Raw genomic sequence first — 27046 nt, forward strand, 5'->3', positions numbered from 1 at the left:
TTGGATTCTCCAGCATCTGCAGTTCCCATTATATATGGTTAGTAAGTTTACAGGTGATACCAGAATTGGAGGCATAGTGGACAGCAGGTGATGTAGGTTATCTCAGAGTACAATGGGATCTTGATAAGATGGGTCATTGGGCCAAGGAATGGCAAATTGGAGTTTAATTTAGATAAATGTAAGGTGTTGATTTTGATAAGGCAAACAGGGCAGGACTTAGACACTTAATGGTAGGTCCCTGGGGAGTGTTGCTGAACAAAGAGACCTAAGGGTGCAGAAGCAAACAAGAGTCACAGGTCAACAGGGTGGTGAAAAAGGCACTTGGCATGCTTGCCTTCATTGATCAGAGAATGGAGTTAAGGAGTTGGGATGTCACATAGCACTTTTAGACGGCCTCCGTTATAGGAAAGATATTATTAAACTTGAAAGGGTTCAGAAAAGATTTACAAGAATGGTGCTGGAATTGGAGGGTTTGAACTATAGGAAGAGTCTGAACAGGCTGGGCTTTTCTGCCTGGAGCGTCAGAGGCTGAGCAGTGGTATTATAGAGGTTTATAAAATCATGAGGGACATGTGTAGGGTGACAGGCCAAGGTCTTTTTCCCAGGATAGAGGAGTCTAAAACTAGAGGGCATAGGTCTAAGGTGAGAGGAGAAATATTTACAATGGACCTGGGCCGGGGGGGAGCAGGGAGGCAACCTTTACGTGCAGAGAGGCGTGCATGTGTGGAATGAACTATCAATGGCAGTGGTAGAGGGAGGTACAATTACAGTATTTAAAAGGCATCTGGATGTGAACATGAACAGTAAGGAGTTAGAGGGATATGGGCCAAATGCTGGCAAATGTGCTTCATCTGTTTAGGATATCTGGTCAGCATGGACGAGTTAGACCGAAAGATCTGTTTCCATGCTGTACAACTCTACGACTATGACTCTATGACTAGAAGTACATTGGTAGTTTTGTGTAAATATGCTCAGTGACTGACCAACATGTTAACTAAATTGTGAAAATGACAGTTATAGTTTCTCAGGCCAGATTTCACTCTCGGACTTGACATGTTAGCTTTTACCATCAGCTGAGATCACGACAATTTACATGAGACATCCCAACTCATAAACTCCATGCACTGACCACCGAGGGCAAGTGTGCAAAATACCTTCCTTTGCTGGCCAGTCTACTGTGATTCCAGTTTGTATCTGGACCCCTAGGTCTCTTTGTTCAGCAACACATCCTAGGGACCTAACATTAAGTGTCTAAGAACTTCTGAAGAAGGGTGCTGACCCGAAACGTCAACTTTCCTACTCCTCTGATGCTGTCTGGGCTGCTGTGTTCCTCCAGCTTCACACTGTGTTATCTAAGTACTTCCCTCATTTGTCTTTCCAAAATGCAACACCTTATGCTTATCTAAATTATACTCCATCTGCCACTCCCGAGCAAAATCTGAATCAGGTATGAGATCTGATCTCTTCTTTACCAGCTTGGCAGACAGGACAGATCTCAATTCATTATACTGGATCAACAGACAGCCAATTTTCCCTTTACGAAACAGGCATAGAATCAGTGGATTTTTAGGCCAACATACTCAGTTTAAAGGTTATAGGCCTGGAACATTAAGTCTGTTTCTCTCTCCCAGATGCCATGAGATCTGCTGCGTATTTCCAGAATTTTCTCTCTACAATTCAAATTGCTAGCATCTGCAGCATTTTCATCTTGTTCAGTTAAATTACTATGAGGTTAATTTTACGTTCTTCATTGTTATCCGTCAACCTGTTTAAGATGATGGACAAGAAACAACTCAAATCCATTGTGGACAGCAAAACTGCAAATGGCTCCTTTATTCCTGATGGGTGAAGAGACCAATGTTTGACAGGCAGAAAATTTATGCCACAAGTGCCACATATGAAGTCATTACCAAGGTACCACTGTACATTCTTTTTGGCTTTGGCATCTGTTACCTCTGATCATTGCAATGGCCAACTCTGACCTCGAGGCAATGTCCTCTGTCATTGTCTGTGCGTCCCAGTTGTGAAAACCAATGTTTAGGACCCTTATGGTTAATAAGCAGCCTTGATGCAGATTTGCGAGTATCCTACTGGTCCTCTAGCTCCAGCTACTTTACATTCTTACATCATTAAATTTAGAGGCTGTTAGTGCTAATTTTCTAAGTACGAATACATTCTGCGCTTGACTGGAAACAAAATGGTTCAAGCCACAATGGTTGTACCATAGACTTGTATAGCTGGACGCATACAAACACAATTCAACATTTTTGGAGCAGGAAAGCTGACGTTTCGGACCTAGACCCTTCATCAGGGCCCAAAATGTCAGCTTTTCTGCTCCCAAGATGCTGCTTGGCCTGTGTTCATCCAGCTCTACACCTTGTTATCTCGGATTCTCCAGCATCTGCAGTTCCTATTATCTCTCTCAACGTTTTTGAACAGATTGTCTTCTACTTTCCTCAGAGGTCACCTACAGTATTAAAGGTTTCCTATTGATGTTCTCAGCACTACTGGGTTCAAAAAGCGTCAATGATTTAGTCATTTGAGGCTGTAATCACAACACAATCAATTTCAATGCGTACATTTCCTAACAACTTAAACTTCAGAGTCACTATAATGCTGATTAATTTTAGAAGTGCTGTTACTAGAAATATTTATAATTTATAAATGGTCACAAAATTATTTCAGTCCTGACATTCTCACAATTGCTACCACTCCATAAAAAGAAATTTGACATTGTTACTGGTATCAGGTTTCAGGTACTCATAACAATTGAAGGTATAATTTTTTTCTGTAAATAAAATAAAATTATGTTCCTTGGAATTTAACAATTGAAGTTTTAAATCTTTCAAATGTTCTGGATGAGTAACTTTATTATGTTTTGCTAATTGCTGTGAAAAACGAAGACTTTCATTCAAATCAATTAATCCTATACGGAAATATCAAGCTTTTGTCGCCTCCTCCTCCTCAGCACTTACATTTGATTCCCCTATTGAAAAAACCGTACAGATATTCAGACTATGGGTAAGTCTGCTCCACAAATGTACATTAGAGTCATTAGAACAAGTATGGGGGCAAGGAAAAAGGAAAAGAGAGAATGAGAGACAGAGTAGAGAATGAAAAGACAATCAGGATTTGATCATTCAACTTTTAGATGCATCTTTCAATGCAGTCACTAAAGTGCCATCTAGGGGCAAAATTCTGACCAAACAGTATAGATTTCAAATTGCCTTTTTAACTCTCACTTCACTGAACAAAAGGAGATGTGCAATGAGAAGTCATTCTCACCCTCTTGCATTACTCCATGATACATAATACAGGAATGTACTGAAGGGACACAAATTAGGCCAGGATTCAGCCATGCTTCATAAAAACCGAAAAGAACTGCAGATGCTGTGAGTCAAAAACAAAAACAGGGTTTGCTGGAAAAGAAATCTGAGGAAGGGTGCTGAGGAAGGGTCACCAGTCTCAAAATGTTAACTTTGATTCCTCTTCACTGATGCTGCCAGACCTGCTGAGCTTTCCCCAGCAACTTCTGTCTTCGTTTCAGCTATGCTTTGTTCTGTTCTTCCTCAGTACTTTCAACTGGCCTTGAGCTGGAATTTTTATACATCCTACATAAAATCTGCAGTGAGAGAGATTCTAACATGACAGCAGAAATTGAAAAGACACACACAATAGAACAGGAATCCCACTAATGACCAGTGAGCTAAGTGAAAGCAGATTGCTAGGTTATAGATATGGGATAAACTGTATTGTAGCCTGGAACTCTCAGAATTGAGATAACTTGTCTTGCAGATTCTAGCTTCCATATAAAGCAATGGCATTATCTTTGTTGACTCAGAAAATGAAGAGTCACCTGTAGCTCCATTCCCAAAGTAGCAAAACGTGTAGAGGGCTTTCCATCATGGCAAGTAGCCACGAGACAGACATCCACTTTATTTGGAACTCTCAAATTTTGGAAGGGTTGATTTCAAAGATTGCCTGCGGGTAGATACTGCCATATCAGTGGTTTGATTGTACATTAATTTAAATTGAGATTTGTGACAACAGCAAATATTGAAATGAGTGAAACAATCCGTGAAATATGCTACAGTAAACTGCATTATTTTAAGAAAAACATGTTCTGATTGGTCAGAAAAATCAGGAAAAAAAGGACAAATTACAGCTTTCATAACTTACACCATCTCTTTTACGGTAAAACAACACATATGGCTTTCTTCTTTGCGGGAGGGGATGGGGATGCACTTTGTAATTTTTGAATCTGTTATGTAAGGCCATTGAGACCCAGAGCAATCTTCCAATGATATCATGGAATTGTACATTACTGAGTATTAATATCACAGAGTGGATGGAACTAAAGAACTCCAAAAGAATACAAGACCAGACTAGACGACAGTGCAATGCTCTCTCAGGCAGACTGGCCAAGGGCATATGAACACAAATACACAAAGAAAATTGATTAGACCTGACCTATTGCAATCATAAGTCAGAGTCTCATTTATCTATAGTTACCATGTACAACAGTATTTAGTATTAATGTATAACAAGTAATGTTATTTTGCAGTCTAAGCTTGAAGACAACTTCTGACTTTGCCTTCTCCTTGATTAGTTTGTAACGACCCAAAACCAGGGCATGGCAACAAACCGTACAATAAAAGACAATCAGCAACTTTACTTAGTAGCATAATGTGAGCTCACTAATTCTATCATAGGCTTTGACTCATGCTTTAAGGGTTAAAAAATTCCGCCTTTTGTTGGATTAAGTGGTCTTTTTAAAATATACCAACTGTGGAAACTCACAGCAGTTTTTTGCAATATAACATTTATAGAAGACTGTGTACGTGCAACACAAGCTCTGGAACCATTTCAGTTATCTTAAATATTTCAAGTATGAATTATAAAATTAAAGCACAAGTGGAACAATGATGTAATGTGGTAACTCAAACAACATGCACAGTTTACAGCTCTTCATTGATCAAATACAGCAGATAGCCCTTTATTGCACTGGGCTCTCAGAGCTTTACTGTCCTATGCTAATTCACTTTGTGCAGAATCTAAAGCTCAATTTTGAATGAACTTGATCATTTGACACTTGTTGCCATGCCAATCTGTTTCACAGTGCTAAAAATCATAAAAAAAAGACAAATTACATCCAATATGATTTACTGAGCATTGACAATGTTGATAGAGTTTTATGAATTAACTTAAAAGTGTGAAGCCAACATCTTAGGTTACATCTGATCTACAAGTTTAGTTTTGGCATTTATTGACATCAATGCTAAATTTATGTCATAAAAACAGAAGTTATGATTTTGCACGGTATTATTCCAATTCACTCAGGTTTCAGACTTAAGCTCCAGGTTTATCCTTTTACTGCAACTTTTTGGTGAACTTAAGTACTTGAGAATAACATTGCAGTTGCAGTGTAAATGCATTCTTATTCTGAAAATAAGTAGAGGAAAAAAATTAGGAATACTTGGTCTTTGACGCAAAGAGACAGAAATCAGTCAGCGTGTATAAAGTCTTAAAGATATTATGGCTAAACAGACTTCCAGAAAAAGACCGTGAAAGAGATACAGGAATACAAAAAAGATGAAATAATATGATCTGCAAAATATTCGGGGGAGTGCAGAAGTGGATTAAAGTGCTCAAGTGATATCAACAAGAGATAAAAGGAGACATAATGTCAGAAATAACATGACAGTGTGAGAATAGCTAAAATGGAGTAATGAAGGTGCAACATGAAAAAACAGCAAGATGAAGGAGCCTCCAGTGGCCTTTAATCTCATCTGATTTGTTTGTTTACATGTATGTGGATACTTCACCTACATAATTATACTTAAGAGTTCATATTACACAATGCAACTCTTGTTACCAGCCTGCAAAAACTAGAAGTAGTATGAAACAATTTATATTATAATCAAATTTACAGCAATAAACTGCCCAGCAGATTGTCACAGCTTTTCATTGTCAACTCCTGTCAAGTACAAAGTAGGATGAGTAAAACAGATTATCAGCTGACATGAGATTGACTGTGGTTTACAGAACAATACAAATTCATGTTGTTGCACTGTACATGGGCTAAAAACGATGCGCTTCCGGTACGTTGCAGATGATCTATCATATTTCCATCAAGGTTGCATAAAATCTGGAATTTTTCAGTACAAAAAGTCTATATTCTAGTCCCTTAATGTAGAACTTGAAATTAAAGTCACAATATCCAATGCTGAGCTCCACCACTCAAGCAAATTGCAAATCGAGTGAGCAATGAATTTGAAAATTTTGAACCGGTACAGACGCACGGTAAGGATCTGCTAAACAGACTGCAATACTTAAATATACCTCCTCTTCATGAAACAGGGACTAAACTGTAGTGTAGCAATGCGCATTTCCATCATACATACAAAAGAACAAGAAATCATTGTGTGAACAACTAAATGGATATTAGATATTACTGGATGCCCAATCTTGTCTCAAAGTGTGAGGACATCAGTAAAAGTGGATATTTATTCACATCAGTATACAATTGATAGAACTCATATCCATGCTATCTGATTACATTCATATTAGCAGATAGACCCTTGCTGGTTTGTAAGATTAATTACAGACAGCTATGTCAACTATATTTCATTCTAAATCTAATGCAAAAGTTGAATGTTTACAGTGCTTTTTGCAATGAGGAAACCTGGAAATATTAGGCTTCTATGTAGCTATACTACATTAATGTCATAATTATGACTTTGACACTGATAAGCTCATTGGAATTTACAGTAATCATTTCAATATTTCAAAACAGAATTGCAACATTCATCCTTAAAGACACGGGGTTTACAGACAAGACAATTTTACAGAGCAAGCATCACCAACAGGTATAAAAAAACACCTGATTTTTTTTTGTTTTTTCTGTCAGTTAAAATTTCTTTGCTCACAGTTTGCATATAATTAAAAGGCAGTTAGAATGCGGGCAAAATCAAATAGTTCCATCATCTATTGCTTAGCATGCCAATAATTGATTACCCATTTGTGAAGCCTCTTTTTTAAAGCTTCACTTTGATATGTGGTCCAATAATCTCTCTCACCCAATAATATTGACTGAAAAATGTATCATACAATTATAGCATGACCTTCCACACTACAGCAGCTCAACCAACTACTACTGAAATATTGTACAGCAGGTTATCTTGACAAGTCAAAATGCAGCTATTTGAGTGTTAGAAATGGAGGCAGGAGATTGTTGGAGAGAAAAAAAAATTCCTGCAACCAGGTCTGGTGAGTTACAAAATTGGGCAAAATGTTTAGGTATTCCTTCCTTATACTTTTAATTTTTTAAAAAAATCTATCTTTTCCCTCAACTCATTTAATTCTATTATTCTATTACGAAAGGTTGATGCAAATTTTGATAATACACATAATAAATCAAATATTCTGATGAATAATCATTTCAGATGAACAGGGCAGCAAACTAAATTACAAAGGAAAGTTTCAGGCAAAGCAGAAATTTGCAACATTAATGCAACATTTGGTTCTTAAAATTTAAGACGGAGGTGGCTTTCTGGAATCAAATATTCATTTGCTTTGATTTATAAACATATCAAAGCAAAATCATCACCCTGAGCTGAGGATTATGTCAAGTATGGGAATTACAAGCAAAATTTGGGCTCACAATCTGAACTTAATTGACAGAAAAACATGATGATAAAATATATACGCAACAAAAAGGTAATTTTCAAGATAAGCCTATCAGTTTAGATCATGTTGCAGTCATACCTTACAAACTCTTTTTTGCCATCTATATTCACAGTTTACGTTAATTATTAAAAGGAATTTTCTTGACTGCAGTCCAGTTAGATTAAAAGAAGAAATGCCCCAGGCAATAACTATTTCATGCCTTAAACAACACTAGCAAGAAAAATAAAGCAGAATTTGTTTACAATATTGCTCTTTCACTTAGGGTACTTTCCCAAAAGGGTGGTACTGTGGCTACACTCCATGTCTAAAAATTGTCGTAAGTGCTTGTGCATATATGGATCAAGTAGATTAGATTAACACATTTGTGTTATTATTAATTTCTTGTGACGAAATCAAAAGTATCTCAAACTAAAAAATGCAAATGAAAAATAATTTCCAAGCCTTGGATACTCAAAAACCTAGGAAGTCTAGTAAGCCATGGCCGATATCTATCAAAATCTATGGCTGCCTTTGACAAGATGATATATCATTAGCTTGCAGACATGCGTCTACATTTTGTATTCGTACTGCACAGTTTCTTACATGTGTAATAATTTTTAAATCCCCACCTCCACCCAGTTATTGGCCTGTTGGCCTGTAAACGATATATCAAAAAATAATCAAAATAATCCAAGTTCAACAAGATATGGTTTGGTCCAAGGAAGAATTTATTAGTTATTGAAGAAGATCCAGATCTGCATTTGTAGCCTGTATTTCTTTCAAAGATCTATTGACATCCAATAACCCCTTTCACAGAATGTTGTGGATTGTTATTTAGAATGCTGTTACCATAAGATATTGAAACGGAGGCAGGATATTTGGTCCATCAAATCTGCTCCTCCATTCAGTGGTGTAAAGCTTCTAGAAACAATTATTTGCGACTGATTTGGTAGTTATGTGAAAAAAAGATGGGTTGATTAGGAAAAGTCAGCATGGATTTCTAAAGTGGAAGTCAAGTTTAAGTAACTTGGAGTCTTTTGTAGTGGTAACAGAAAGGCTTGATGACAGTAATGCTGTTGATATGGTGAACATGGACTTTCAGAAAGTGTTAATGCAGTGCCATACAACAGACCTGTGAGGAATGTTATAGGTCAAGGAATGATACGGTCAATAGCAACATGGACACAAAATTGGTTGAAATAAAGGAAACAGAAAGTAATGGTCAATGGATATTTTTCAGGCTGGAGGAAGGTTTGTAGTGGAGTTCCCTGGGGTGGGGGTCCGTTTGGTGGAGCTTCTCCCGCTGGAGGGCAGCAAGATGCTGGGCGGAGGCACCTTGAAGCATCCTCTGGCGGTGGAAGCTCTTAACCCGGGTTCCCTACCAAGTATTATCCTCTCTCCATCTTCAGTCCGCCTCCCCCTCTCTCCATCCCCCTTTTCCAATGAAGGGTCTAGGCCCAAAACATCAGCGTTTGTGCTCCTAAGATGCTACTTGGCCTGCTGTGTTCATCCAGCCCCACGCTGTTGTCCTGCACCAACTGGGAGTCTGCAGCATGACAGCTCAGCCTAAATTGGTTTTACTTAAATGAGAAGTCTGTCACGTCTACAAAGTTAAAGGTGGCCTGTTCTCTAAGTATTCCTCTTTTTTAAAAACAGTGTCTCTAAAAGGCAAACCAACAGAGTTTATAAAAAAGCAGATGAATGTTACCACTTTCTTCAGCAGAATTTACCACTGCATTTATCCATTGCCCTAGTGACAGCAATTTTCTTGCATCCTTATACTACAATCCTCACACAGTTTTATAGTGTCCAGAAAGTGCAGCAGGCACCAGTCAGAATGACAGATTGGTTACCAATTTCCATGCCTTCCCAAATTTTGGAGCCCTGTGTGATTACATTGTATTGCTGATGCAATGCAGCATGTCCTACTTTTACGTGATTGCAAAATCCAGCCTGTGAGATACTTTAGATTTTTAAGTTATAAGTTATTCCATGGTATTTATGTCAAAATTACAAACGATATACTTTTTTCAATTCTGCATGCTACTGAGCTTCTTCCAGCCAGTGAAGTACTTTGTTTTATATAAATCAGATCAATTTTGTAAGATTTGCTTCAGGGATCTCTGGCTGCAAACGCATAGGGCATTGATGCGAACATACCTAGAATTGTGCGCCATTTTTGTCTCCTTATCTGAGGAAAGATATTCTGACAATGCAGGAAGTGCAACAAAGGTTTACCAGATTGATTCCTGGAATGGGAAGATTGACATATGAGGAGAGTGTGGATCAGGTAGGACTTTATGAATTTATGAAAATGAGGGGGGAATCCTGCAAAAACCTATAACATTCTTACAAAACTAGTCAGGCAAGATGCAGGAAGGATGCTCTGGATGACCGGAGAATCCAAAACCAGGGGACACAATCTTAGGGTATGGTGTAGGCTGTTTAGGGTTGAGATGAGAAGAGGTTTCTTTACCCACAGTGGTTAGCCTGTGGAGTTCTCTGCAATAGAACGCAGCTGAGGCTAAAACATTGAATGTTTTCAAGGTGTTAGGTACAGTTGTTAGCGCAAAAGGGATCAAAAGCACATACAGGGTATTGAGTTGGATGATTAGCTATGGTCATACTGAATGGCAGTGCAGGCTCAAAAAGCCCAGTGGCTTTCTCCTGCTCCAACTTTATACATTTCCCTATTTCATATGTTCTGTGTTATAGATGGAAATTTGAGAATTTAGGATGAGGAAAATCCACCGTGACACGGATTTCTGCAGTCTCATGTAAATTTGAGTGCTTTGTACATTTACTATTTTTTATGACAATATTCCAACTGCCAAATTTTTCCAACCCGCTTAATATATCTAAATTCCATTGCAGACTCTTTTTGTTCTCTTCACAATTTGTTTTATTACTTATCTTTGTGTCATCAGCAAACTGAAATATCATACACTTGGTCCCTTCAGCCAAATCATTAATATAGTTTCATAGCTGGATTTTCAGTAGAATATTTTGTCATTATAAATATTTTTATTCTTTTTTTAAGAAAAAAAGAGTCAGGCTGAATTATAATTGCTTGGCATATTAAATCATTAGATAAAAGTTACAATTTCCTATTTTTATGTTGCAAAGAAAAGTCAGTGGGCAAAAATATTTCTCTCCTGTAATAAATCCTTTTTGAGCAAAGCCTGTGTTTGGCAGCGATGTTACAAATTTATTGATAACTTTCCTTTTACATTAATAGTGAACATGTCCAATACAAATTAAGATGCAATCTGATTTCAAAATGAAGTGACATCTTGCTGCAACTCGCTTTGATCTCTTGGGTCTTACTCATCATAGAACCATAAAGTTTGCAGAAGAGGAAGACACTGACATTTTGCCACACTAACATTAACCTTGCACTTTAACTTCACCCATGTACGTGGAAAAATAATCACATGAATGGGAACTACATGGGCCTGAACTGTCTAGCCTCTGAACATTGGCTTAAAACAAGCCAAGAACAACATATTCTGTTATTTCAGCAGTACGGTTGGATGATAAATAAAAATACAGCCGAAATTACGGTGTTTCTAAATTAAATAATTTTTAGCACGAAATACAAGGCTGACGTGCCAACACAGTGAATGCACTAACAGATGTGCCATTTCTTGGATGAGATGTGAATTGAGGCGCTTTCTTCCCTCTTTGGTGGGGGTAAAAGAATCCAGGATATGACTTCAGAGTAGAGTAGGGACGTTGGCCATGGAATCATACAGATGTACAGCATGGAAACAGACCCTTTTGTCCAACTCATCCATGCCAAGCAGATATCCTAGATAAATCTAGAAAGATAGTAAGAATCACCGATGCTGGAGTCTGAGATAACACAGTGTGGAGCTGGAGGGACACAGCAGGCCAGGCAGCATCAGAGGAGCAGGGAAGCTGATGTTTCAGCCCCTTCGGCATGAAATGTTTTTCTGAAGAAGGGTCCCGAGCTGAAATGTAGCTTTCCTACTCCTCTGATGCTAACTGGCCTCTTGTGTTCCTCCAGCTCCACACTAGACAAATCTAGTCCCAGTTGCCAGCATTTAAGCCCGAATCCCTCTATACCCTTCGAATCCATGTACCAATCCAGATGCCTTTTAAATGTTGTAATTGTAGCAGCCTCCAACACTTCCTCTGACAGCTCATTCCATACACGGATCACCCTCTGTGTGAGAAAGTTGCCCGTTAAATCCCTTTTAAGTCTTTCTTCTCTCATCTTATACCTACGCCCTCTAGATTTTGACCTCTCCCCAGGGAAAGGACCTAGCTTATTTACCCTATCCGTGCCTATTTATCCCTCAATCAACATGGCAAAGTCAGATTACATGATCATCAACACATGGATGCTACAACAGTCATCAATGCTGCATAACTGCTGCTTTTTCCCCCCTTTAAAACAGTGACTACACTTCAAAAATACTTCATTGTCTGTAAAATGCTTTGGGCTGTGATCATGAAAGATATTACATAAATGCAACTCTTTCTTTATTTCTTTTCAATAATGTTAATATCTAGGAGCATTTGTTGCTGGCAACATTAATCTTGCATACATCTTGCTACATCTTAGCAACAGTTACAGTCTTCGAGAAAAAAATGTATTCAAAACTAGGTGATTATTGCAGAGCATGAAATGACATGCTTCACATTTTTTAAAAAATGCATTAAGAGATAGAATTATTTTAAAATACCTCATTTTGAATCATGAACTCAGTAGGCTAATTATTATCCTTTGACAAAAGTAGGAATATTAATTTCTGACATCAGCTTGCTGCTGGGCAGACAGGAAAAGAAATTTACTGATAAAATCTAATTTCCCACCAGCAACCACATCTCATCTCTAACTCTGGCTGTGGTAAGCGCAATGTGCTGCCTTGCATTAGCCCCTTTCTAATAAACATTGAAAGATTACACTTTCAGCGTAACTATATTAGAAGGGGTCACAGCAAGTCAGAATCATTTATGTAGTATATCCACATTGAGTGATGAAATCACTCAGCAATTCAAAGCTCACATCCTCCCTCAGGTTCCTGACTAGATAATGATTACTAGTGAATAGCACTTGCACTTCAATTTCTGCAGTAGTATGATAATATCATATTGAGATTTTACAAATTCACAACATTACTCTCCTGATAAAAAGGCAAGTTTATGAAGATTCTCCTGGGTAGACACCACGGCATGTGCTTTCCAAGCGATAAAAATACATAATTCCCTTTAAAAATACTGTTGTCAAAATAATGGTTCCATTCATCACCATATGTGTTTTTGCTTTATAATCTGAGATTCAATGTCTAAAAATAATCATTCACTAATTACATCAGGTCAAGCCTATTTATAGTGAGTCACAGTACTGAATTACTCATGATTCCACATTAAAATGTCAATTTAAAATGAGATGCTAAAACTATGTAATTGTAATGATTTGTAAAAAAAATATACTTTTTCATAAATGGTTTAACTGATATATTTGCAACATGACACTCTGACATTACTTCTTTAAAAATACATACATCAGCTTAATTATCTTCAATGTTAAAAACTGAAGTTCAAAAATGCTAACATAATACTACGACTTTCCTGCTCAAAATATCTCAAACTTTAATGCTGTTGACATCAAGTTATATTGAGGAATGGCTGAATTTGACATTGTGAATCCGACAAATTAACTTCAGTGTATTTTACCATTAAACTAGGATGTTACAGCTAATATCTTAAGATCTTTCTTTCTCTCAAAAGGAAACTAAAATTAAAGAATAAATTGCGTGTTAGATGATGTCAAAGAAAGATCAACTTAAGAGGCATTTTATTAAAATTAAGATACTCAGTGCAAGATGTTAACTCATTCAAAAGCCAGCAGCTTCAACAGAGAGAGTCAGGTCCATGGTATTGAATGAGCGTAGCTCTATAGAAAGATTGGAAGTTAAATGTCAGGAAACAAATATGTCAAATGAAGAGGAGTCTAGGCCCGAAACATCAACATTCCTGCTCCTCTGATGATGCTTGGCCTGCTGTGTTCATCTAGCTGTACACCTTGTTATGTCTTATGCAACTTTGTGTCATTTGGAGAGATATTGGCAGTGATATATCTCAGGTAAGAGCACAAATTATGGCATATAACAAAAATTATAAAAAGATCACTGGAAGTCAAATATTAAAAAGTGTGTACATTAGTGGCATACACCATTCATAGGATAAAAATGTGAATTGGTATATCTGAGGATAAATAGAGAAGGAAGTGCACTGAATAGTGTCTGGTTTTGCTGTTGCTTAATAAAGTGGAAGAAGGGAAGGACCTGGGGTCATAGATACAGAGAATGTTATAACAACAAATATTTGTATGTGCATTTCACTGTTAAAAAAGACTGTTTACACAAGATTTCAATCTTTTCTATATTTTCTTTAGTGTCAACCTGTATCCAATTATGTCTCTGCAAAGTGATTTGGCCCATGCTTTGTAATAGAAGCACTATAGAAATGTAGTTATTTGTTCTTGTTAATACTTCGTAACCAATAAAAGAAAAGACACCTAAATAATTTACTGCCCCTCTTTCAGCTTGCAATTGGAATCATCTGACCCCCTGGGTGGTACAGGATATCAGGGGAATTAGATTTAGCAATTATAGAATAAAATCTTTGCAATCAGTTCATCCTTTTCAAACTGGTTCAGGTTCATGTTCTTTCAATTATCTACTTACTTTGAAAGGAGTTTCTCAGCATCAGCACAGAGTTCCAGAAGTCCCATCAGCACAGCCGACACGTCCATGTAGGGTTCCCACACAGTAAAACCACGCCCAATCAAATCAATGGCAGTTCTGCGGATGGTACTATGTGCTGGAAGCTTAGGGCTAGAAGGCTGCAGCAGGAGGAATGTCAGAGCCTTGCCTGGCAATGAAAATAGGTGAAAAATAAAACAAAAGTGGAAAATTATTACTGCTAAAAGTTGTAAAATACTTAGTATTAATGATTTACAGATATAGATATATTCCAAAAATTGGCAATGTACAAATGGGCAAAATGCTGTAAAGCCAGAATTCTTCCAAGTGGACTGTTACAGATATCTGACAAATTGACTCAGCACTATACAGCCAAAATGGGCAAGAAATTTGTGTGCATGCAATGTATTGATCTTTTCTTTCTTTTATTAGAGATAGTTATGCCACTCAAGCATTTGTTGCAAAAATATAAACATCTATTAGGTATGATATGCCCTTGAGTCCACAAGACCAAAAGACATAGCAGAAATTAAGCCATCAGCCCATCATGTCTGCTCCACCATTCAATCATGGCTGATAAGTTTCTAAACCTCATTCTCCCATTTTCTTCCCATAACTCTTGATCCCCTTGACAATCAAGAATCTATCCATCGCCGTCTTAAATATACTCAATGACCAGGCCTCCACAGTCTTCTACAGCAGTGAATTCCATAAATTCACCTCTCTCCAGCTGAAAAAGTTTCTCCTTATCTGTGGTATAAAAGGTCTTCCCCTTACTCTAAGACTGTGTCCTCGGGTCCTAGTCTCTCCTACCAATGGAAACATCTTCCCCAACATCCACTCTGTCCAGGCCATTCAGTATTCTGTAAGTTTCAACTAAATCCTCGTCATCCTTCTAAACTCCATCAAGCATAGACCTGGAGTCCTCAAATGTTCCTGATGTGTTAACATTTTCATTTCTGGGGCCATTCTTGTGAACCTCCTCTGAACACGCTCCAAGGCCAATACACCTGTTCTGAGAAATGGGGCCTAAAACTGTGCACAATACTCCAAATTTGGCCTCACCAGGGCATTATGGAGCCCCAGAAGTACATCCCTGCTTTTATATCCAAGTCCTCTCAAAATAAATGCCAAAGTTGCATTTGCCTTTCTAACTACTGACTCAACCTGCAAGTTTACCTTGAGAATATCCTGGACTAGAACTCCCAAGTCTTTTTGCACTGCAGACTTCTGAATTTTCTCCCCATTTACCAAATAGACCATGCAATGCATTCTTCCTACCAAAGTGCATAATTTTACACTTTCCCACATAGTACTCCATCTACTATTATTTGCCCACTCTCCCAACCTGTCCAAACCCTTCTGCAGCCTCCCCCTCCTCCTCAATGCTACCTGCCCCCTACCTATCTTTGTATCATCTAAAAACCTAACCTTCTGCTTGTCAACAGCATCTCAGGAGCACAAAAGCTGACGTTTTGGGCCTAGACCCTTCATCAGAGACCTGACGAAGGGTCTCTGATGAAGGGTCTAGGCCCGAAACATCAGCTTTTGTGCTCCTGAGATGCCGCTGGGCCTGCTGTGTTCATCCAGCCTCACATTTAATTATCTTGGATTCTCCAGCATCTGCAGTTCCCATGATCACTTCTGCTTGTCATCCCTTTTCTCATAGCAGTTTTATTTCGTCTGTGATCCATGGATTTAGAACAGAAGAAAACCGATTGAAAAGCTAGAGAGTTGAGCATCACCAATGCGCAGGAAACAGGAAAATTAGACACGAGTCTTTTTTTGCTCCTACTAAAAGTGTGATCCTTGGCTTTCAGTTGTGGAAATGTGACAACCAATCTTGCTCATTCTTTGAATAGGGTTTTACTGAGGTTCGATGATGGCACAATTTGTTACATATATTGCCTAGATGTAAGGGGCATTTCTGGAGCCCATCAATGTTACTTGCATTGAGACCAAGGCAACAATGTGATCTAAAGATGAGTAGTTCTAGAAGAAGCCAAACTCAGCACTGATTGTCAGATTAATGGTAAATAATTGCTGTATTCCCTACCACTGTCAGTGATGTTAATGATCTACATTAATCCTCTGAACCAAGGTGAAGTTGATGGTAACCAGTACAGTAATTGGTAGAGAGAGAGAGATAATGGGAACTGCAGATGCTGGAGACTCCAAGATAATAAAATGGGAGGCTGGATGAACACAGCAGGCCAAGCAGCATCTCAGGAGCACAAAAGCTGTATCAGAGATAATGGGAACTGCACATGCTGGAGACTCCAAGATAATAAAATGTGAGGCTGGATGAATTGGTACACTGGATCTGGTATGAGTGAGATGTTATTGGGATAACATCCCATTGATTTCTATACTTCTATAAATTAATGTCTTTTTTCTGCCTACACATAGGTATGCAGGCACTGCCCTAAAGCTTCCTGCCCAGTTAGAAATTCAGTGTAAGACTTTGTAACTCTTTATCTTCCCACACATCGGTATGCAGACACTGTCTTAAGCTTCCTGATTGAATAAAATTAGAATTAAACTGTCTCAAGTAAGGTTAAGTGAGGAACATTTGTAAAGGTGTGAGATTTCTGAAGCATGTAACTTCTGTCGCTGACAAAGGGGCCAGGGCACTGACTTTGTTCTAGCCAGACACACCGGCAACTTGAAATCACAATCTGTCCTGATAACAACTTGAAATCGCCTCCTGCCATTAGCAGCCACTTCACGAACAATCGATACTATATCCTGGTCTTTTATGTTCTTGATGTAATAATTGTTTGGTATCCTGTCTTTGTTTGTTGTAATAATTGTTTCATGTATCATGTCATTGTGAGATGTGAAATTGTTTTATGTATTATGTACTTAGTAACGTATAAAAAGCGGGGACTGTCTGCTGCTTGGGGAGAATTACTTGCGAGACTCTGCACTCTGTGCGGGTTAAGTACAGAGATTCTCTGCAGCTTGTACTTGCTTGGTAAAAGGATTTGTGTTTTTCTAAACAGGTCAGTGTCTTGTTATTGCATCAAGTCCGTGAGGGTCACCGAAAATGAACCTGACATGAGAAACATACCAAACATCAGATCTAAAAGAAATATAAGTGAAGAACTGTGGATGCTGGTAGTGTGAAACAAAACAGGAAGTGCTGGAGAATATCAGCAAGTCCGACAGCATCTGTGGAGAGAACACAGAAACTGGCCCACTTCTAACAAAGGTCACTGGACTCAAAATACTAACTCTTTTTCCCTCTAAAGATGGTGCCAGAACCTCTGAGTTGCTCCAGCACTTTCTGTTTTTATAACATATCTAAAATTGTTGGGGTAGTGGACTTGTACTTGGCATACGGCAATTAATATAATAGGTATAATATTCTACACATAGAAGCGTTAACACGAAGAATGCATACAGCATGTAGTGCTCTGAGCAAACTGGATGAAACTACTTAAAAGCTATAGTGCATCAGGAACTGAAGGTTTGTGATTCATGCTAAACAGTAGTGTGCAGACTAATTAAGAAATGGATTGTACTGCTGGCATCACCCAATATAAAACAATAAAGCACTCTCTTGTCTTCATACAAGATGCTGGTTAAGCCTTGTTCATTTTTAGACCTGTCAGATGGTAGCAAATATACAAGCTCCAAAAACTATTCAGTGAAAATCCATTAATATTTAAAAGTCCCCAGTTATCATGATAAGCTTAGAGAGCTGAATCACTTTAATCTCACTTTGGGGAAATGTGATTGTGGCACTTTAAATATTGAAAAGACAGACTATGCCTGTGTGGATAGGTTATGTAAAAAATGATAGCTCTTTTTGAAAAGAAGAAACACAGGTATGGAAACTACTCAAAAAAGAAGGGAACGATTTCCAGAGTTAATATCATTGGTTAAGCAGGAAGGTGAGCTATTGTCATAAGCCTCTTTGAGCTTATTTTCTATTGCCTTTTTGGTGATCAAAAAGGAATTTGCCACAATTTATTTTCCCTTTGAACTTGTCCACATTTTTGCTCTGTTGCTTTCACTTTTCACAGATGCCCTGGATGCTGGAGAATGGTAGCACTGGGGATACGGCACTTATTTTGTAACTCAACTATATAGCACAGGATCAACATCCAGATGGTCTTATCTGCCATTTTTGCTTATTTGTAATTTTTAAAATTCTTTAATAACTGTCTTCTGTATTTTCATATATAAAACATCTGAGAAAGTGCAATTTATTGGTAATAACTTTGAGAAAAATTTCAGATAAATACTTTTGGACTCTACCTGATGATGTAAATAAGTTTCGCTAAAATATTTAAGAAGCAACCTTTGACAAAACAAAGGAAATTAGGATGATAAAGGTTAGATAATTTTAGTCCTTTTTGTTAATGTATACATCTTGTAGGAGATGGAAAACTATGCATTTTGACAAAATTAATTTGTGCACTACTCCACATCATCATCTGTATTTACAGCTTGTATAAATTTATTGCATAAATTTTACAAAGGTAGAGTATTTGTGGAAAGACGTCAAATAATTATCTTAATTCATATGTTTAAATAAAGTTAACATAAAATATTAACTTTAGCAAGACATCAAGCCTGAGGAAGTTTGTAGCTCAAATGACAGAAAAAAATCAGGCTTATGGCATTTGAGCATGACTTCTTATGTCAAAACAAACTGGAAAGATTTCAGAGCACAACATAAAGTAATTAGCTCCAAGTACTGTTTGCTATCAGTAAAACCAGGTACAGGGTACTATTCACTCATTATCAGACATCCATATAGAAAGGAAGAGTACCTTTGGGTTATAAGCTATGGACCCTTGTGAGTGTAGGTAGCTTTCGGCAGTGGTCAGCAAAGTGCATTGAGGGTAAGGGTCTCAAGAGAGCATCACAGCAGCTTATGCTGGCATTTATCGGAAACCTTTTGGCTATTGCTTACAGATAAGGATAGGGTGAATTATAGCCTATGCTCACAGCATCAATCTGTGCTGGATAATTATCTGGTCACATATTAATAAGTGAGGAAAGGACCACAACTAACCACGATTTTTGCCAGATAAAGAGATGAAAACGTAATGGCTTAATTTTTAAAATTGATTTTTCAATAATATCTTGTATAACAGTGCCACTTTTAAAAAAACAAGTTAATATCTTTCTTATGCCATTGGCATCCAAAGCACAAATACAAAATCCAGGAATGTCAGTTTTGATAGGAAGCAACCAGACAAAGCAATTTGCTTTTCCTACAGAGAAAGAACATTTGTGCAGCACCAGATATTCATCTTGAACTAGACAAACAGGCTAATTAAATAAAAACCAAAAACAAAGTAAGAAGACGGTGCGGCATTGAAAATATAGATTGGCATTAGTAGCTCAGGTTTCAATATTAGAATGGAAGCCAGAAACACAGGGTTATCTAGATTTATTTTACAAAGTAAATGTGTTTAAATATTAACATTGCAAAGTTATCGTCAGGAAAAATGCACCATAATTTCAAACCTAACGGTCAAGCTTCTTCAGTGAGACCTTATTTGATCACTTGAGAATTCAGTTTACAAAAAGCAGTTGTATAGCTAGAAATGTAGCTTACAAAAATATCTAGCGACTGATTTATGTGCGGCAACGTTGGGTCAAAATCAAATGTCAAAATATTTCTTTTCTGCCGTGGCAATGTAATAATGTAGAAAACATGCCACATAATTGGTTACTTAAGAATTCTGCCTAAACATTTAATTCTTTTCTTCACATCATCAGCTGTTTGTTTCAATGGTAAGTAATAGTTTATCCCTTCTTCATCCAGGTGTGTAAAAAGTTTGCATGGATTTCCTTTGAAATGCAAAATCATTGAATCAAAATATTACTCTTAAATAATATCGTTTCTCTGTTAAATAATGCTTTAGATTGTGTTAAGTGTGACCAGAAATTTTCTGATGGAAGTGAATGGACACTGTCACTAATGTTGGAGAAATAACCGAGATCAGCGAATGCTAAGTATTTCAGATTCACTGTGAATTTCCCCAGTGCCTGTATCTTTTAAATAACTGCACTATTTTTAAAATAAAAACTAATAAAATGGGCATCAAATGGATTTAGTACGCAAAATTAAAAAAAAAACTCTAAATATTACCTTGCATTTTACCACGATTCATTGGGAGAAAAGTGCTGAAAATTAAGTCCCACTAGTTCAGAGTTGTCACAAAAATTGGTTAAATTGCTGTCTTAGTCAACTTTGCATAACTGTTTAATTTGGGCGAAAAGAATGTGCACTATAATAAAAGCAAAATACTGCAGATGCTGGAAACCTGAAACAAACAGAGTACGTTGGTGAATCTCAGCAGGTCTGGCAGCATCCGTAGAGAGAGAAAGAGTTCGAGTCTGGTATCTCGAATTCAATCTACAGACGCCGCCAGGCCTGTTGAAATTCTCCAGCATTCTTAGAGTTTGTAAAAGAATATCCTCAGCAGGTTTTTTTTTCATTTTCAAGAAATTAACAACTGTAAGTAAGCTTTTTCTTTTAACCAATGGCAAAAATAAACAAGTTCAATCTATAACTTAATAATTTAAATTCTTAACCTTGCAGCTCACCACCACTTTTTCAAGTGGAACAAGGGACAGGCTATAAATTCTGGCCTAGCCAGCGATGCCCATATCACACAGTGGACAAAAAAACACTCAAAACTCATTTACATAGACACACACGCACAGAGTCAGGACAAGTCAGAGATGCAGATTCCTATAAGCAGTCTGGATCACAGTCATTGATGAGTTGTTTTCTTTTGACTAATTCCGATTCTTTGCTAATGACTTGAAGTTGTGGATATACCAATTTTTAGTATTTCATTCACCAATTCAGGATTTGCCTTTCCATGTCTTTAAAGGTAATCATGTTTTCCTTCTTTTCATTTCCTTAGAGAACTTGTAGGCAGAACAACTGAGAGAAAGGTGAAGGAGAGTAGCTACCTACTAGGGATTCTGTTCTACTTCTCTATACAGAAGAGAGACAGGGAGAGATAGGTCTTTTCTCTTCGCGCCAATAAATGTTTCTGCTGCATTGTCCGCATCTCAGACTGTAGCTACATGCATAGGAACCAATCAGGTAGATGTTACCCTTACTGAACCCATAACAACTGGTCCCAATTGAAAGACCAATCAAAGGACTGTTATCAAACAGAACTGCCCTGACAACATGTGGTGGTGCCATTCAGTCTGGAATGTTACCTCACTGTTGGAATAAGCCAACAGTTGTAGATACAACTCATTATATGTTCCAGTAAGGGGGTGGCCATGGGCACCCGCATGGGCCCCAGCTATGCCTGCCTCTTTGTAGGTTACGTGGAACAGTCCCTCTTCCGTACCTACACAGGCCCCAAACCCCACCTCTTCCTCCGGTACATTGATGACTGTATCGGCGCCGCCTCTTGCTCCCCAGAGGAGCTCGAACACTTCATCCACTTCACCAACACCTTCCACCCCAACCTTCAGTTCACCTGGGCCATCTCCAGCACATCCCTCACCTTCCTAGACCTCTCAGTCTCCATCTCAGGCAACCAGCTTGTAACTGATGTCCATTTCAAGTCCACCGACTCCCACAGCTACCTAGAATACACCTCCTCCCACCCACCCTCCTGCAAAAATTCCATCCCCTATTCCCAATTCCTCCGCCTCCGCCGCATCTGCTCCCACGATAAGACATTCCACTCCCGCACATCCCAGATGTCCAAGTTCTTTAAGGACCGCAACTTTCCCCCCACAGTGATCGAGAACGCCCTTGACCGCGTCTCCCGTATTTCCCGCAACACATCCCTCACACCCCGCCCCCGCCACAACCGCCCCAAGAGGATCCCCCTCGTTCTCACACACCACCCTACCAACCTCCGGATACAACGCATTATCCTCCGACACTTCCGCCATTTACAATCCGACCCCACCACCCAAGACATTTTTCCATCCCCTCCCCTGTCAGCTTTCCGGAGAGACCACTCTCTCCGTGACTCCCTTGTTCGCTCCACACTGCCCTCCAACCCCACCACACCCGGCACCTTCCCCTGCAACCGCAGGAAATGCTACATTTGTCCCCACACCTCCTCCCTCACCCCCATCCCAGGCCCCAAGATGACATTCCACATTAAGCAGAGGTTCACCTGCACATCTGCCAATGTGGTATACTGCATCCACTGTACCCGGTGTGGCTTCCTCTACAATGGGGAAACCAAGCGGAGGCTTGGAGACCGCTTTGCAGAACACCTCTGCTCAGTTCGCAACAAACAACTGCACCTCCCAGTCGCAAACCATTTCCACTCCCCCTCCCATTCTCTAGATGACATGTCCATCATGGGCCTCCTGCAGTGCCACAATGATGCCACCCGAAGGTTGCAGGAACAGCAACTCATATTCCGCCTGGGAACCCTGCAGCCATATGGTATCAATGTGGACTTCACCAGTTTCAAAATCTCCCCTTCCCCTACTGCATCCCTAAACCAGCCCAGTTCGTCCCCTCCCCCCACTGCACCACACAACCAGCCCAGCTCTTCCCCCCCACCCACTGCATCCCAAAACCAGTCCAACCTGTCTCTGCCTCCCTAACCGGTTCTTCCTCTCACCCATCCCTTCCTCCCACCCCAAGTCACACCCCCAGCTACCTACTAACCTCATCCCACCTCCTTGACCTGTCCGTCTTCCCTGGACTGACCTATCCCCTCCCTACCTCCCCACCTACACTCTCTCCACCTATCTTCTTTACTCTCCATCTTCGGTCCGCCTCCCCCTCTCTCCCTATTTATTCCAGAACCCTCTCCCCATCCCCCTCTCTGATGAAGGGTCTAGGCCCGAAACGTCAGCTTTTGTGCTCCTGAGATGCTGCTTGGCCTGCTGTGTTCATCCAGTCTCACATTTTATTATATGTTCCAGTAACTTGTTTTTAAAGTTTCTCACACAGTTTCCTTGGTTTAAAGAAGTATCATTTCCCATTTTTTGTCCTCAGTCCAAAACAAAGATTTTTTGGTTATTTGTGAATAACTAGAAATTAAACTTTGCATACAATAATATATACTGAAATGAATTCAAAAGATAATTCAAAAGACATTTCAAAAACAGCCCAAATAATAAAAGAAACTTAACTTTGCCCATTCCAATGTAGTTACTAGTTGCAAAACATAAGAAACAGGGCACAGAAAACTGTCACACAAATTCAGATAATAAATTTTGAGAGTCAAGCACAGTTTGAAACAATTCTTGAAACCATGGCTTTCCATTCTTCCTTGCTTACAGCAGAGATTCTGATGAATAGTGACTGCCAAGCACTCTGCAATCATGTACATTTCTCAACACAGAAATATGTTCATTGATGGATTAATAATTAAGATTTAATCACTGCAAATTTACCAAGAAGTAATCGAATTCCTTTAGTCAGCATATATCAAGGCTATTGTGGTGAACATGCAGTGATAGAGGGAAAGATGTGCTGATAGAATTAAACGTATAAGTGTGTGCAAAACATAAACACTGACATGGACCAATTGAGGTAAATGACTTGTTTCTGGACTGTTAACTGTACGTAATCTTTTGCAGCTGCTGACAGTAATTACCCACATAGCAAATTCATCTCTCACCTGGGCGAACACAGGAAACATAACAAAGTTTGTATAGAAGCCCAGTCAAAATTCTGAAGTTATACAGTGCCACAGAAGAAAGCCAAGCAGAACATCTATAATTTTATTTTACTACTAGGTAATCTAATTTGAGGTGTTGTACGTGATTAGCTTTATCGAAAGTACAGAAACGTAAAAAGCACAAGATCATGATGTAGAGATAAAGCAAAGATAACAAACACAATTTTGTCCGAACTCTTCCTTCGAGTATATTAACAAAATGGTTATTTTACCGGAGTTGTCGTCCATGGATGTGGACTAAAATCACAAATGAGTTCAAATCACAGCAAGACGTTTCAGAATTTGCACTTATCTTAAAACTTTTGGAAATGAAAATGTGGCATCAATAAAAGTGACCCAGAAGCAGGAAAACTCCAACTGTTTCAATAATATCCCTTAGGGCACAAAATCTGCTTTCCTTTTCCAGTCTAATCTGTTCTCAACCCTATTGCAATATAGTTGGCATAACTGTGAAGTGCTTGGGGATGTTCCACCCATTTTAAATGTAGGATGCAATTGCAAGTGGCTGCAATTAAGAATGTTATAAATTCTTCCAAGCCTGTAAATTTACTCTTCTTGCCTTGTACATCTCATGGTCCGTTTTCACTGGTGGCAGTAGAATTCCAACTGGTAGCTGTATTTTGCTGGGCTAATAAGAAAAAAAATGCTTCCACAATGCCAAAATCAACAAAGTACTAACAAAATGTCATTTAAAATGGAAAGTGAAAAAAAACAGCATCTTAACGCAATGCACCACTAAGACCATTTGATACAAGTTTCATCTTTAATTCTACAATCTAAAAAAGTGGCTGAGAAAGCAACAATGAAAATAATTTCCCAAGACTTTTACACAATTTACTCAAATAAAACTGAGAAAATCACAAACATCTTCTTGTTTTGGATATCTGCTGCAGAGAACATTTAGTAAGATTTCGTCAAATGTAAAGTAATCCTGTACAAAGAGACACCTGCAAAATATCTGCTCTTATTGACGGGCCCAAATAAGTTAGAAGAAATACAAACTTCTCACAAATTACGAACTATGCATAGTCATCTAATCTGAAGGCTGAAAATATCAGATAAACAGATACTTGTGAGGTGATAACAGGTGAAAACAAAATGGCTTTTAATGGAGACTTCAATATGTAAATTCATAGGAGCAGAAAAGCTCCTCTATCCCTGGGAGCGAGTGCTTGCATGGCTCTATCTCAGGAATAAAAGTATATCTCTGCTAATATAGATGTTGGATAAGAAATACACATTCCACAAATATCAGGGAATGTACCAAAATGACTGAAATTCTCTTGAGATAACAAGGTGTAGAGGTGGATGAACACAGCAGGCCAAGCAGCACCAGAAGAGCAGGAAGGCTGGCATTTCAGGCCTAGACCCTCCTTCAGAAATTTCTGAAGAAAGGTCTAGGCCTGAAACGTCAGCCTTCCTGCTCCTCTGATGCTGCTTGGTCTGCTGTGTTCATCCAGCTCTACATCTTGTTATCTCAGATTCTCCAGCATTTGCAGTTCCTACTATCTCTGACATTCTGTTGAAACTGGATTTGGGTCTTCAAAACACTGCCTCTGAACTATTTATGCAGCAATCTCGAGTTGAAACTTTCTTCTGCAGGGCAAATTCTATCCTCCCACCAACCTTCGACATAAAATTGTCACTACTTCGGAGAGTCACTGTCATACACAATGCAATTGGGAAGAAAGTTGAGAGTCAAGAACCAGGAGTGCTTCTTGAAGAGTTGTGGTCTCAGCTTTGGGGATCTCTGAAATCAATGGTGTGGAGTGATCGATGGGAGAGGTTCCTCTGAGAGGAGCTGTGGTTGGGTCCCTGCAATGTGATAAAAGGTGGTCTCAACAGTGAGATGGTTGTGCTACTGGAACAGTCTAAGTGTGCCATGAAACTCTGTACAAAGTAAATGAAAATCACCATAAAACAAATTGTTGTACCTTAAACAATATTGTTGGTAATATGGTAGGGAATGCCTGCCTGTTGAGGACAGGTCGAGTAGGGTGGGCACGTGCACATTGGAATATAGGAGGATCCGAGGTGCGTTTCCTGAAATATTCAAGATTTTTGAGGACTTGACAGGATAGATGTGGAATGTATTTTTTTTTCCCTTTGGGGGAAAATTTAAGGGAGACATGAGGAAGAATTTCTTCTTTCAGAGGGGAGTGAATCCATGGAAGTCTTTGCAGGAGAGGGCTGTAGAGACTGGGTCATTAAATATATTCAAGACTGTAACTTTTTTTTAAACAGTGAGGGAATCAAGGGTTATAGGGAAAAGGCAACAAAGTGGAATTGAGGATTATCTAATCAGCCATCATCTCTTGGAATGGCACAGCAAATTCGAAAGGCTGAATGACCTACATCTGCTCCTGTGTCTTATAAACTATAAACAAAACTGCAAGCCAAAACCTGTCAAAATTAAGCATCAAATTAAAATGAGATATTGCTCTACAGGTGGCCAATAGGCAAAATTAAATCTATTTTATTTCCCTGATCTAAGATGAAATGGATAAGTTGTTGTCAAAGGAGGTGATTTCTCTCTGCAAATTCAGTTGTTGATGGGATATCAGAATCCAAAGATGTAAAAGAAAGAAAACTGATCAGAGATAGTACAATGAGAGCTACCTGACCTTTGGATCTTCATGGACAGTAGATGTGTCTTGCCCTTTACCTTAATGTCTCATATAGAGAGAAGTTGGCAAATGCTTCAAAGATGCCAAGTTAAGACACAATTTGCAGACAAAACATCAATTCGGCTGAAACACTGTGGGAGTGCTGTGGAATTGTTTGTGTCTTTAAATCTTGCATGTCACTGAAAAGATTGGGAACCAGTGAGTCAAAGGAAGTCTTAGGAGTCGGTTGGAATGGGAATGTATGGGTGGGGGAGTAGGAGCGGTTCTCTGCATCTGAGGCTGGTACCTCTAAAGTTTGGAGTCAGCAACGAATGCTCGGAAATGAAATATTGGAAAATTGAAGTAAAACGGGTATAAC

At 38.7% G+C, this 27046-nt stretch overlaps 1 protein-coding gene across 6 annotated transcripts in view; it reads right to left on the reverse strand.

The window, feature by feature from the left end:
* Positions 1-27046, reverse strand: part of LOC125455412 (WD repeat-containing protein 7) — a 626944-nt gene that overhangs the window by 196623 nt on the left and 403275 nt on the right. For all 6 annotated transcript variants that reach the window (XM_059649557.1, XM_048537354.2, XM_048537344.2 and 3 more), the window contains one exon: positions 14388-14574. In XM_059649557.1, coding sequence (XP_059505540.1) covers positions 14388-14574 — 187 coding nt within the window. The remainder of the gene's footprint in view (positions 1-14387; positions 14575-27046) is intronic.

Source organism: Stegostoma tigrinum, chromosome 1 (genome assembly GCF_030684315.1).
Source record: "Stegostoma tigrinum isolate sSteTig4 chromosome 1, sSteTig4.hap1, whole genome shotgun sequence".
NCBI lineage: Eukaryota > Metazoa > Chordata > Chondrichthyes > Orectolobiformes > Stegostomatidae > Stegostoma > Stegostoma tigrinum.